Here is a 14,963-nt window from a genome sequence, read left to right as displayed (position 1 = left end):
ATACAAATTTAATTTAAAAGACCTGAGCACTCTTGGAGGAAGGGGTTGGGGAGGAAGCGCAGAAATGGCATGGCTTTTTTGGTAAAACTATCATCTGCGCATTGGTGCTGGCTGGGTCTGGGAGACACTGCCTTCTTTCCCAGGGCACAGTATGGATTCTTCAGGAACTCCTGCCCCTGGGTATCTCGCCTGTAGCTTCCTTGGCCAGCCACCTCTCCTGCTGGCCACCTTTGGCCACCATTGACTTGCCACTCAGATGCTGTGCTTCTGGCAGGTGGGTAGCTCCCCTTTTCTTCAGGTGAATAGTGAGAATAGAGAGAGGAAATGTAATTGGATGGGTGAAAAGCTAGCATTTCAACTGAATGTGTAAGATTGTATTTCTATATTTAAAAAAAAAGATCTTTATCAATGTCACAAACTATTAGCATTAATATTAACACGTGTTGAAGACGGGGGCAGAGGGGGAGTCCGGTGATGTCACATTATTTTCTGTGTGTTTGACAATATTTCCTACTTAGGAAAACAATAATGTTTAAAAAGACCAAGGTAACAAGGTATGTTAGAGTCTTTCACACAGGACCTGGCACAGAGGGATTTAGCACATTTCTGTCACATGTTATCGCCGCCCCATCCTGCCTCCCAGGCTACCACATGTGATTTCAGATTGCGGTATCTTCTGCCCACTGCATCCCAAAGGTCCCACACCAGTTTGCCAAATGAGATCTTTCCTAGTCCTCTGGTATGGGGTCAAGGTTGGGAAGTTAGGAGAGGAATATGAGAGTTATGTGATTTCTTAAAGAGTTTGAGCCCCAGATTTGGGCACTCTCCAATCACATAAGCCTGCCCTTTGCTTGGCTGTTTTCTCCTCTCTGATTTCCTTTCCCTTAATCGGATCATCTTCACCCCAGCAGCCATTGCTTCTCTTTGGGGGGAAAACTTCAACCCCTCTTTATTTCCTTATCTCTGCAAAACCACACTCCACTTCTCAGTAATTCAGGAAATCTGTGAGCAGCGGGAGGTAGAACGTTTGCCTTGTGGTCCCAGTAACAGGGTAACAGGACATAGAAGGTTCACTGGGAATGTTTGAAGACTGAATAAAAAGCCTCTATCAGGACTGAAACAAGAGCTTGGAAGCACTTTATATAATTAGCTCTAAGATTCTTCTGCATTAAAGAGACTGTCATGAACTTGAATCATACCCTTTAAACTTGTCCTGTCTCATCAGCAGACTCCAAGATTTTCCCGTACCTATCAGCCAGGAGTTGTTAATTTGTATGTATTTGTATAAGATTATATGGCATATAGAAAAATAAATTGTTCAAGCACCATCTTTCAACTTAGAGATAAAGAAATTGAAGCCTTACTGTTAGTGGCAGGCCAGATTTGAAGTCGGGCTTTTCTCTGACTGCAGGTCTGGTGCTTTGTCCAAGTGTCAGGTATGATATATGGATACCTGTAAGAGCACAAAAGGGTTTTCTCAGTTAACAAGTACAGTATGATACTCTTTTAGTTTAAAACCTAAGAGAAACCACTGGCCCACGTTATACAAACATTTTTATTAACATATTCACTTATCAAAAACTGTAAGGGACCTATTACACACCAGACATTGGAGTCCATAAGGGTCATACAACTCTTTAAAGAAGCCAGGGTGCATTTGCCCAAGATATGTGGGTTTAAGTGACAGAAGGAGTTATTTTAGGTATGCCTATAAATTTAATACATTTCTTTTTAGGAGCACATCATAATGTTCTCCCACTCTTTTAGAGAATAATGTTGGCTCAACATCTTGGTGCTTTCATGCTATCTGGGACTTTTCCAGTTGGTTTTCTGATAATAAATTTTTGAAGAACTGTCATTGGCTCCTATGTCCTTCCTCTAACGTGAGTAAATGCTTTTCTGCATCCATGTTTGGGACCCACTGAGCCACTCCTCTGTTACTAAGAGCATCACAAGAAAGATGGTGCCCAGTTGCAGTGTGCTGGCCATCACAGAGAAAGGCAATGTTTTCAATCAGCCACCATTTCTTCCGGCTGATGTGTTGAAGCAGGAAGGAAAAACAACAACATGCATCCCTAGCAGAGGCTCCTGGACAACTCTGAGGCTAACAATGGACAAATTTATGTGTGAACACAAGAGCAGCAAGGATAATCAGAAGCTAATGAAGGAGGAGGGAACAAGCCTTTCTTTTGCCTGTGGTACAAAAGTCATCTACCGCTTGTAAGGGTCAAAACTCTCCCCTATCAAGGATAACATTTTCACTTTTCAAGGCACTTGCCAGCATACTGCCATCTGGTCCTTCGGATATCACACAGCAATGACCAAGAAATTGAGGCTTGCCAAAGGCATGTTAAGTCCCAATGACAGAGCTGAAGTCTAACCCAAAAGCTGACAGAATGAGACAGGTAGAAGGTTAGAAAGTCTAGAAAGGAAGTAAAAGGAGAGACCAAAGTTATCCTACTCTTGGTAGAATGATCTTTGTGTAGAGCCTTAATATCCTAGTTATGGTCTAGGCTATGTCATGAGGCAGATCTGAGGGGACAGATGCAATTGATTTTGGAAAAAAGGTTCCAAAAATTTAATGAAGACTATTAAGATACTAATGGTTACCTAACATAGTCATGAGAAGTGATACAAGTTGGTCCTGATCATGACTCAAAAAATATTCAAGTGCATTTCCTTCATTGATTAACCAATTGGAGCTGCTTTTTTTTTCTTGTATTGTAAATTTTTTCTTTTTCTTTCCTAAATAGTTTACTGTCAAGTTGGTTTCCATATAACACCCAGTGCTCATCCCAGCAAGTGCCCTCCTCCATGCCCATCACCCCCTTTCCACTCCCCCACTTTTGGAAGGGGAGCCGCTTTTTGAAGTGGCTCTAATGAGATTCACTTTTCAGGCACTGGAACTTCTCACGAGACTGGCCAAGGCATAAAGATGTTAATTTTTTTTCTTCACTAAGCATTCAATCTCTGTATCTTAAAAAAACCAAAACCAAAACAAACAAAAAAAAACCCCACTCCCTCTTGCACAGAACCCACAGTGCTTATATTTCTATTATATTCTACAGACTTTATTTGTCCAAAAAGTCTGACTTTGAACCCCCAAAGTCAAGCCATATTCTAGGACATGCTGACTATTCTCTATCACTATTTTCATATCTCCCATATTTCCCCTAGCCCTTATACTCTGATCCAGCTGTGGTGATTAATACCCTGTATTTTACACTGTAAATTGCCCAGCTAACCATTTCCTGCCTGGACTATGGACTTTAAATTAACCCTCTTCCTCAGGAACTTGTGGTGATGACTCTTAAAAAAAGAAGGGGATTAACACAGATGACTGTCTGAATTGCCTGTTAGTGTACTGTTTTGTGTGTGGGGAAAATAAGGCTTGGACTGGGTAGTAACTTGTCCTGTGTCACACATGAGAAGGCTGGTCCCACAGAAGCTATACCATCGCAGTTTGTTCATATGAACATAATTTAATCATAGAACAACTGTTTCATCTAGAGCTTTATGTTTGGGCAGAATTATAATGGCAGGAAGGTACAATTCTCCTGCATCTTCAAGTTAGAATAGACACATAATGACATTTATAGGAAGACACTGTTCCCAGAAGCCTCACCAAGCCTCCCCTTCATTTTGGCGCTGAATTTAACCTCCTTTCCCACAGCGTTCCTGGGTTCAGTGGCCTCCTACCCACCTTGCCTTATATTCAGATTCGTATGATCTGGGCACTGAGGTTCTACTTTATAGTAATTTTCTCCCTACATTGATAGTAAAATTCTATTCAGGGGATTATTAAAAAAAAAAAAAAAAAAAACTAAGGATTTTGAAGTAAATTAATGTAACCTGTACATTGTGGGGGTTCTCTGCCCCTCTCCCCTGCTTGCCCACACTCTCTCTCTAAAATTAAAAAAAAAAAAAATCCTTAAAGAATACTGCTTATTCCCCTAGTGCAAGTAGAATAGCCAGCACCTCACCTACTACTGCTGAAGATTTCTTAGGGAACAATCTTTCTCCCAATTACCTAGCTTTCTATCCTGCTTCCGTTCTCAGTCTCCACACTTGACTTCCTGAATATTCTCTTCTTTTCAGCTTTCTATCTTATCATGGGAAAAAACCATGGTGTCTTCAATTCCCAGAGTAGCACTGCCTAAAGATAAGCACACAGCAGATATTACTGAAGGCCTGGGCTACATAATGCTGTTACATTTCAGAGCAATCAAGGAAGCTACTCATCCTTTATAACCTGTGGCCAGTCTCACATTCTTGCCTCTAGAATGTTCTCTATCATCCTCATCTTCCTGGTTTCAGTTTCCCACCATGATGCTGGGCTCTGCATTATGAGTCCCTCCTCTCTCCTCTCTACTTTTATGTTGGTGGCTTTCCCACAACCACAATGTCACTGCTTGTATTATCATAAAGAGCCATTGTCCCTACAGGACCCAGAAACACTTTTCAGATTATCATGATATTGTTTGTCAGATGATGTAAATAATGAAAACATCAATAGTTAAATAAGTAGATACCACAATAGTGTAAAATTAATTTGATTACCAAAAAGAGTTAAGAAATTATACATTATGGGGGCGCCTGGGTGGCTTAGTCGGTTAAGCGTCCGGCTTTCGCTTGGGTCATGATCTCGTGGTTTGTGGGTTCGAGCCCCGCGTCGGGCTCTGTNGAGCCTGTTTCAGTCTGTGACTCCCTCTCTCTCTGACCCTCCCCTGCTCACTCTCTCTCTCTCTCTCTCTCCTAGAAATAAATAAAACATTAAAAATTTAAAAAAAAAAAAAAAAGAAATTATACATTATTATCAGATATACTATCTGATAAAGAGAATTCCCAAACGTAACATATTTGCATTAATTTTTTTAATTTTAGAGTATGACTAAAGTACTACTTCCACTAAAATGTCTATTTCCACTAAGAGAATCTGTTTATTCTTACAAAGCTTGGGAGTATTTCAGCATCATGTAGTACTTCTGATTTACGTATGTTGCACTTTGCCTTAGAAGAGCACAAAAGCATGTCAACTAATAAATATCTTTAGATGCCAAAGCTCTGATAACAGAAAATACAAAAAGCAGCTCATAAATGGGTGGGTTAAAATATGTATGCAAATATCCCCCAATGACAATCAGCATACGAATGAGTAATTACATTTCTAGATAGCTGGAGAGACAGACAAAATTACACAGGGGCACGAATGTTGCCTTCACATTGATAGCTAGGTCCACGGAACAGCTGCCCTGAGCTTTAGTAGAGAGACTGACCTTAGCATCACCAGGGACCATGGACACTGCCTGGGGAAGAGTGGTTGATGCTGTATAATGAATTCTCAAGCCGAGAAGTATGTGACAAAGACTTTCCCCTCACTGTACAACAAGGCCACACATGGGCTTTAGCAGACTCTATTTGAAGTCTCTTTTGAAAACTAAAGCCCTGATACCACATTTGAAATGTAACAGGGCCAAGCTTTGCATGGATTTTTCCCCTTCCAAATGAAGACCCTGCCCGGTTGTTTTTATTTCCTCTTCTACATTTATTTTTATTATATTGTATTGCTTCAAATCATTTCAAAATGTTTTTAATGCACTATATCTTAGAAAAAATAGTTCTGAATTCATAAGCAATCCCTATGGCATGTCCTTGGCATCGGCTGTAAAATTCCAAAGTACCTAATTTATTTGATTGATTGATTTTTCAATGTTTTAAAGGGTACCAAGCCCAACAGCGTATAATTTTTCTCTTACTAAATGGAATATGAATGAATAAAAGATAATTGCATTTTTTTGTATTCAGCCTGTTGTCTTGTGAAGTTTTTTTTTTTTTTTCTCCTTTCCTACAGTTCTGGAGTGAATGAGAAAGATTCTTTCTCTTTTTATAGCAGTAACAGCTCACCCAGCCATTCCTCAACAAGGTTCCTTTGCAGGCCCAGCCCAGAACTCTCCTGTGGGTTACCTCAACCAAGATGCTGCAAATGACCCATGGTGCCAGTGAACAAAGATTAGGGAGAGACTAGGGCTTACATGGAGCTTTACTGTTTTATGGGAAGAAGAGCCTTCCTCTATTGTTTCCTAGTTGAAAGATGCATCTCCATTCTCTTAGCATTTGCAGACTTAAGCACACTTCAAAGAGATTAGGTTTTATTTTCCCAAGGAAGCAGGTGGATACAGCCTACGACTTCAATAATGGCCTATATAGCATGACCTTGAAGAGGCAACTCTTTTCTTATCTCCTCTTGTCTCACTCCCATCTGGCTTCAACTGGGTTAACATTATGGAGCTGGCCAAAAGCATCACAATCCTTATCTTGCTGACCACAGCACTTGCTGGATGTAACCCCAGCAAAAGAGCATCAGGTGATTGTGAAGGGGACAAAAGGCTGAAGGAGAGCAGAGAGTATTGCTACAAACCTGTTCCACTAACATGTCCACAGTCAGCTGCTTACCACATACAATGCAGTCCCTTCCACAGCTCTGGAAATCCATTACCTTAGAAGAAAATTGGACAATGTTAAGTTGCATTTAAGAGCACTTTCTAGAGAGGATAGTAACCTCTTTCATCTTTGAAACCTGGGAAAAACTTCAATCAATGATTTGAAATTTTTATTGGGTTAGTTTGTCTTGGAGGGGAATGGTAATGGCATGAGTGAAGTAATTCTCTCTCAAAATCCATTTCAGGTTTCTTATCTGATTATAAGCACCCTCTTAAATTTAGTTTGTCACATAGGCAAAATAAACCAAAATGTTAAATTTTCATTCCAAGAATAATAAATTGGTTTGTTTTCATTTCTCTAAACTTAATAGAAAAGTACACTAGGGTGAGGTTAAGGGAAATGGTCCTGTTATTTGTTTTTGCCATAGGCCTTTTTACAGTTCCAGAAGGAAAATTAATCAATGATGAAGTATAGACTGAGCAGCGACCCTGCACAACACTAGGCAAGTAGTCTCCAATGTAATCTTTGGGGCTCTCAAGTTTTCTACAAGATTAATCTTCAAGGCCCAGCACCTTCCATGGGATTCTTATGCAAATCAACCAGTGACCTCCAGAACTGTGACAAGACTGGATTTATGTGGCCTTCTCAGAGGACACTGCATCACAACTGTGGGGGAGATACTGCTGCAAGAGGGTTTAGCAGTACAAGTTTGGGCCCAACACTGGAAGCCAGAAGCACTTTGTCAGTGATCATGTCAAAAGAGCAAAAGCAGAGAATAGCTGAGAAATCATCTGGCTAATATGTTTATGTAGTGAGCTGGGCATCTCCTAGATTAAAGACCTCCTCATAGTATGCTCATTGTCCCCAGACATTTCATTTATAGGTATCAGCACAATAAAGGACATGTCTTGGAGTGCCATTCTAAATTTCACCAGAAATCATTTTTTAACGGTTCGCTCCACCACACACATACTTTATGTACTAGACTGAATGAATAGGTTTTTTTTAGGGTGATTTCTAGTGTTGGGGTCAAAGTCCTGTTGAAGAAAGGCTCTATAATTAGAGTTCATGGTTTGCATCTGAAATAACTGTGCAACTCATTCTGTTTTTTCTTTGTATTTCAAAGAGTCAGGCACTGTAGACTAGAGAGCAGGCTCCAGTACGATAGTGTCCTGAAAGTAGTAATGTAGGGATCCCTTACCTTGACCAATTATGAAAAGATGACCCAGTGTCATCGAGCAAAAACCAAGGAAGCAAATGCAGGAAGCTGGCATAGAGGCAGTATGCAAAAGAGTGTGGAACCAGGAATTACTACCTTCACATGCAAACATTGCACTAATGCGTCAACCCAACTTTGGCATTCTCACCAATAACCCGGCGTCTGAGAGATTCAGCCTGAGAAGATATACTTAGTTATGACTTCCCTCTTCTTCCTAGGAAGTAGCAGCAACAGCTGCTGGGAGGAGAGGAATGAAGTGGGAGTGTCCAAAGCGACTGCAGGAAGGATGTCAAGGCTCCAGGGTCTTTATCTGTCTGAGAAAAATACCCACACCTGAGAATATGCCTCCTATGGTAATGGGGCACACTTCCCATTAGATGGGGTGAATTGTGGCAACCAACAAATTACCTCAAAGGATTTATTCACATTATGTAATTCTATATACATATTTTGTTCTATAAAAAATCTTCCCAAGGACACAAATTTAATATATCCAGCATGAGTAGGAAAAGAGATTACAGACCTACACAAATTAAGGACAAAAATAATATCATTAAACAAATAAATTAGAAACAGCAAGAACCACAGCATACATAATTGATAACTACAAAGACAAAGGTGTGAAGTAAGAACAGTGAAGGCTCATGAAAAATGTAGAAATTAGGCAGCAGAGAAAAGCTAATAGAAACGGAAGACAGAGAATGATCCTATGTATAGTAATTGGACATCCATGAATTTAAAAACTTAGCAAATTGAGAAGACGTATTCAAAGTGATTAAGAGAAAGTACCTTTCAGAAAAAAAAAATAAGTTTGCAAATTAAGAAAGCATACTATAAATCAAGACACATCTTGCTGCATTGGACTTGGAGGAAAAATAAAGAATTCTTCTGAAATCCTGACAGAAAAAGTGAGTAACATTGAATAAGGAAGACCAGACTTCTCTTAAGCAATATTCAGTGATGGGAGTCAGATATTTTTCATCAAAGTTCTGGATGGAAGAAATTGTAACAATGAGGCTCCAGAATGACATACTTCAAATATAAAGTCAAAAGGCAGAATTGAAAAATGTGAAAAGAATTCATGGATTACCACTACACACTACATGACCCAGTCCTGATGCATTCGTTGTAACTTAAAAGCAACAAATCAGGGGCTTAGCAGTTAAGTGTCTGACTGACTTCAGCTCAGGTCATGATCTCACAGTTCATGAATTTGAGCTCCTGCAGCGAGCTCTCTGCTGTCAGCACAGAGCCTGGAGCCTGCTTCAAATCCTCTGTCTCCCCTCTCTCTCTGCCCCTTCACATCCCCCCTTCTCAAAATTAAACATTAAAAAAGTTTAAAAACAACAAAACAAAACCCATCCATATGATGACAGAAGTTGAACAAATTGTGAAATTACTGAAAATAAAGAAAGAAGCCAGACAGGATTTAGAGGGTGTGTGTATAGAATTAACACTAAAAAGTTTGCAGTTTATTGTTATAAAGTAGAATGTAAACAAAAGAAACATTGAGAATATGAAACAATAATTAACAAGATAAGGGGGAGAAAGAGGGGACAGATGGAGAAAGTGGAATGAGTGTTACTGCTCTCATCTTCCTAGCAGAGAGTCAGTCTGCACTGTGTCCAGTAAAAATATGACGACTGAAAACAATACTGATGCTTGTTTTCTCAGTTTTTCACAGAATTTCTTAATCTTAAAATGATCTTTTAGACTTTGATAAATCTGTTGATAATAAAGCAGAATTTCAGTTTTCCTTCTGTCCTCCCTCAGTTTTCTTCTATAATTAAATTCAAGGAAAATTCAATGTAATACTTACTATACAATAAACAGCATAATAGCATGTTGACATTTTTCTCTTTGCCTCACCAGGTAGGATTTACATACATTGAAATTCATCTTTTTGTTTTTTTTTTTTTTGGAAACATTCCCTGGGTTTTGACGAGTATCATGTAACCACTACCATAATCATGAAATACCTAAGTATTTCTATCATGACAAAAATTTCTCGTAGGTCTCTCTGTGGTCACTCCTTGCTCAAATCCCCTCCTTCTCCTTCAGCAAATGCCTCTGGCCAACCACTGATGAGCTTCCAGTCCCTATAATTTTTTCTTTTCCTGGATGTCATATAAAAGTAGTCCTACAGGGGCATCTGGGTGGACCAGTTGGTTAAGCATCTGACTCTTGGTTTCAGCTTAGGTCATGATCTCTCGGTTCATGAGTTCAAGCCCTGCATTGGCTTCTGCACTGACAGCATGGAGCCTGCTTGGGATTCTCTCTCTCTCTCCATCTCTGCTCATCCCCTGCTTATTCTCCCTCACCTTCTCTCTTTTTTTCCCCTCTCTTTCTGAATAAATAAGTAAACTTAAAAAAAAAACAAGGTCTTTCAGAAAAACCGACCTAAAAAGAAGCATTAATTAAAATCATCTATTTATTCCTTATAGGAATTGTCTACATCAAAGACATATGGAAAAATGGCAAACTCCAATTATTCCATGAATCTCATGCTTCATTATAAAACACAATCTGCAAGTAAGCTATAATGCCAAGTAGAATAATCTTTTAATATCATGAGCTATCTAGGAGCACCTGGATGGCTCAGTTGGTTAAGCGCCCAACTTCAGCTCAGGACATATTACAGTTTGTGAGTTTCAGCCCCTCACTGTGCTCTGTGCTGACAGCTCAGAGCCTGGAGCCAGCTTCGAATACTGTCTCTCTCTCTCTCTCTCTCTCTCTCTCTGTCCCTCCCCCACTCACTCTCTGTCTCCCTCTGTCTCTCAAAAATAAAAATAAACATACAAAAATTAAAAAATAATATTAGTTATCTAGAAGGATTTTCTAAAGAAATCATTAACCTATCCATCAAATGTTTATTAGGGATATTAGATATGGAAAGCATTACATAGTCACTGATAGAAATATAAAAATGAGTAAGTCAATCTTTGCTTTTAAGGGATATATAATATCTGTTATAGAATGAATGGGCACGGGAGTCTGGGTGGCTCAGTCCGTTGAGTGTCTGACTTCGGCTCAGGTCATGATCTTGCGGTTCGTGGGTTCAAGCCCCACGTTGTGCTCTGTGCTGACAGCTCAGAGCCTGGAGCCTACCTTCAGATTCTGTGTGTCCCTCTCTTTCTGACCCTCCCCTGCTCATGCTCTCTCTCTCTCTCTCTCTCAAAAATAAATAAAACATTAAAAAAAATGAATGGGTGGTTGTAGTAAAATGGTGGCAGTTTTGGGTTTAGTAGAATCCTAGTTGAGCATAAGGTAAAATAAAAATAATCCACTTTGAGTATACATGTGCAGTAATAGAACCAGTTCTGCTCAGTGTTATCATATTATTTAAATCAGAAGCAAGCCTCTATACCTCAGAATATATAGCTTGTTATGTCCCCATCATAGCCATTCTACCTGAGAAAATCCTGCCAACAGGGTCCATGAAAAGTGCAACAGAGGACAGGGTGCTAAGAAACCCAAATTATAATTCATTTATATAAAAGGCATTTGGTTGAAAAAATTACATTTAAGGTGCTTTCCACTCCAACATTCCTGATGTCACTCCAGTTAGTACTGTTTCATTTACCCAATTAGTTAGTTATGCCTCCTGTCTGGGACATTATTTTTGCCTCAAGCCACGTAGGAGAGTTTTTTTTTTTTTAAGAAGTAGAAATTTTGGGGCACCTGGTGGCTCAGTTTGTTAAGTGTCCAACTTCGGCTCAGGTCATGACCTCACGGTTTGTGGGTTCGAGCCCCGCATCGGGCTCTGTGCTGACAACTAACTCAGAGCCTGGAGCCTGTTTCAGATTCTGCATCTCCCTCTCTCTCTGACCCTCCCCTGCTCATGCTGTCTCCCTCTCTCAGAAATAAATAAAACATTTTTAAAAATTAAAAAAAAAAAAGAACTTTAAAAGTGCTATGCATACAAAAGGGTGTTCCCAGCTTCTGAAAACACTTAATATATATATATTTTTTACATTCTGAGACATTGAAATGAAGCTTTTAACGGACTTTCTTACTTGATCTTTATACATGTAAAAAAGTATGTAATACATACACTCTGAGATGTTATTATCCCTACTGCAGAGCTGGTGGAATTGAGACCCAGACATATGTATACATATATTTCTAATAAAAGATGTGCATATTTCTAACGAGACTAATCTCTACACGAGGCATCTCTGTCACAAGGACACAAATCTTTTACTAGGTTATGAAATTTGCTATCAACTCTCAGACATATATATTTTTGATCAAAATGGTTTATATCATGACAGATGGTCTATCCTGGTACATTTAATAATCTGAGGCTTGCATTATACAGTAGATTATTTAATTTTATGTTCACTTGAGGTAACATTTCATCAAGGTGATCTCCCTACAGACCTGGAACAGATTGAGACTGAAGCAAAGTAGCACCTAACACCCCAGAAGTCCATAATCAGATAGCCAAGGCTCTAGAGATGCGGCTCGGGCAGGATTCCACTCAATGACACTCAAAGAAGTTATCACCATGGACCGCATATTTATTCCAAGGTACTGAGCTCACACAGCAGGGAGGCAGCTAAAGAATATCTATCTGCCTTTTGGTAAATTATATAAAGCCCTTCTACCAGAAGGTTTGGAAACGGCAACAGCAGCAGTGAGCAAGATGGTTGCATTTCTGAACATCATCTGAATTATCATTACAGTAAAATAAAATTTACTAAATGGACATTTAATGGTATTGGGGCAAGGCAAAGAAGCAAAGCTTTCATCAGTAGAATCCGGGACAGCTGCAGCCCCTCACAAGAAGATCCCCTATGAATTGTTGGCGTTTGTAACTTGTGACCTTGTGCTATTTATAAAAGAGTATTCCTCTTAGAGCCAAAATGTAAGGCATAAAACACAACTGAAGTATCACAGAGTTTGGAGAGGGTGTAATGAACCTCTGAAGTTAGAAAATGATACCAATTCTGATGGATGAAATGGAAGTTTTCCCAAAACATTAACCTCAACCTTCTCTTCAGTGTAAATACTATGCATTAATTCTGGGAATCTGTCTTTGGATGCAATTTTTTTCTCCCCATCTTTACTGAGTGCTAGGAGTGTCTGAGGTGGATCATGATGACATATTCAAAGAAAAAAATGATAGCACCTATATAACTCGCATCTGCATTTTTTCCAAAGTTTTTTTTTTTTTTTTAATCTCTACTTGTTTGAGAAAAAGGTGGGGGGGAGTGGTAGAGAAAGAGGGAGAGAGACAGAATCCCAAGCAGGCTCCATGGAGCCGGACGTGGGACTCAGTCCAACAACTGTGAGATCATGCCCACAGAGTGGGATGCTTAACCCACTGAGCTGCTGAGGCACCCCAGCACCCAGTATTTATTTGCCTGGCACTGTGCAAGCATCGTCTCATGACACCCCGATGAGCCTGGCATTGAGCTGACAGGGCAAGGATCTGAAACACGGAGATATAAAGGAATCTGTAAAGCTGGGATGTGTCCTCTAGTCATCTGACTCCAAGGTGCATGTTTTCAGCCACTGAACTGTCCTGATTTAAAACCAGGAGAAAATCTGTCATCTTAAGCTTTACTATTAGTTTCCCTTTGAAAAACTACTAAAATGTCAAAAATCTAGCTTGGTAGTTGTTCTCCAAGTTAATTTCAAAAGCAGCAGGTCATACCAAGCACTTCTGAAAGCACAGTGGCAGGTACAAAAGAAATGTACAGTAGGGCTTCCAGGAGTTTGTGGGTTCGTTGGGGGAGACGTTACTGACTCTTATAAGACCTGCTGCTGGGAGCCGCACTGGCCTCGCTGGACGACAGTCACAGCGAGGAAACGGCAGCGTTTGCACAGCTCCTGCCATGAGAAATGAAAACTGGTATCTCCTTCTGCTACTACTGGCTCATGTTGGAAGTGAGGCTCCTGGTATTGACCAGGCCTCACAATATTCCAGGTCAGACCGATATTCCCCACACAGATTCCTCATAAGGAAAGGCATGTCCCTGCCTTTTCCAAAGAGATTTCAGATGAAAACATTGTGGATGATTGTTAAAAGGCTCTTCCTATGGGCCTTGCAGATCCAAGACTTACGTAATAAAGGGGGCTTGAGTCTGGTCTGAGACAAAGAGCCTAATTTAGAGTTAAGGGCAGATATCCACCCCCACCCAATTGTTTCTGCTTGGAGCACTGGCCGCCCCCCACCAAAAGGCATTTGTTATCAAGTATTTGGAGTGACTTATTCTGGCCTTGAATATGCTGATTGCTCCCTGTGAAGGAATCTATTGAGGAACTTCTTTTGTGATTATGGGAGCAGAGGTGTTTCCTGAAAGACCTGTTTGACCCCTGCTCACAGAGAAGTAACTTCACCCCGTTATGCTAAAAACATTGTCTGATATGCTAAAGATGCCTTCTTCCCCATAGGATAAGCGTCTAAATCACCTATCTCACTATTGATAAAGGTTATGCAGAAGTCTTCTACAAATCTATGTTCTGGGATATTCTTACATATCAAAGAAGTTTGTTATCAGAAACCATTGTCTAAGGCAGAGGCCACTTCTGTGCCTTCCCCCAAACACTTAATTATAAAATAAAGTTGAGCCCCAGTCAGAGCAGAGATGCCTGCCTGGTGACCAGAAAGACTTTCAGGCCTCTCTCATCCCTCCCTCGCCGACACCGTCATCCTCCAGGGACCCCTGGACCCTGGCTGGAGCCAGTCTCTGACAACCTGAATAATGGAAAGAATAACAATTACCCAGCACTTTTTCAGAGGACCACACCCTCCCCTATGCTCTACATGTGCCAGAGTTTAGGTGCACTCTGAGGTAGGTGAGATTAAGGTCTTTCTCTTCCTGACCCTAATCTTATAGCAACGGAGGAAAGTTTCTAAACATGGAACTCCCCTAGAGTCTCAGATCTTCCCTATTACCTTAAAATACCATTTGACTCAACTTTCTATCTGAAGTATTGATTCTAGCTTTCCTTAAAAAAACAAAATACTATCAGTAGGAGGCTGCTTTGAGCCTGACTGAGGGGAAGGCAAATAGTTCAGAAAAGAGCCTTTTCTCTCAGCTCCTCAAAGCAACAGAGCAGAGGGTGAGATTACCAATGGCTCAGGGAAAATTGTTTAGGAGGACATTTGCCACCTCCTGACCGGGACATGCCCTGAGAGCTTCAATATACATTCCTTTATGTCTGAAAGTTGACATAAAGTTGGGGTTCTCCGCCCCCCTCCGACTAATTCTATTGCTTGTCCTAATTCCTTGTTTGGAAATAGATACTGCTGCATTGTTTTTATTGTAATAGCTTTGATATGGTAATTAAT

General features: G+C 40.2%; 1 protein-coding gene across 9 annotated transcripts in view; it reads right to left on the bottom strand.

The window, feature by feature from the left end:
- The window catches only part of LOC120224341, an 83,338-nt gene that overhangs the window by 24,425 nt on the left and 43,950 nt on the right, over window positions 1-14,963 (bottom strand). For 8 of the 9 annotated variants that reach the window (XR_005526536.1, XR_005526535.1, XR_005526534.1 and 5 more), the window contains 3 exons: window positions 6,454-6,496; window positions 1,365-1,453; window positions 190-292 (listed from right to left, as the gene is read on the bottom strand). Coding sequence is in view for 2 of the 9 variants with exons in the window: in XM_039222577.1 (XP_039078508.1) it covers window positions 190-292; window positions 1,365-1,453; window positions 6,454-6,496 (235 nt within the window). In the remaining 7 variants the exon portion in view is untranslated. Of the gene's footprint in view, window positions 1-189; window positions 293-1,364; window positions 1,454-6,453; window positions 6,497-7,642; window positions 7,975-14,963 lie in introns of all 9 variants that reach the window. The other variant, XR_005526537.1, reaches the window with a different exon arrangement.

Source organism: Hyaena hyaena, unplaced genomic scaffold (assembly GCF_003009895.1).
Source record: "Hyaena hyaena isolate Hyena2069 unplaced genomic scaffold, ASM300989v1 scaffold_1160, whole genome shotgun sequence".
NCBI classification, from domain to species: Eukaryota; Metazoa; Chordata; class Mammalia; order Carnivora; family Hyaenidae; genus Hyaena; species Hyaena hyaena.
This window is presented reverse-complemented; position numbering and strand designations above follow the sequence as displayed.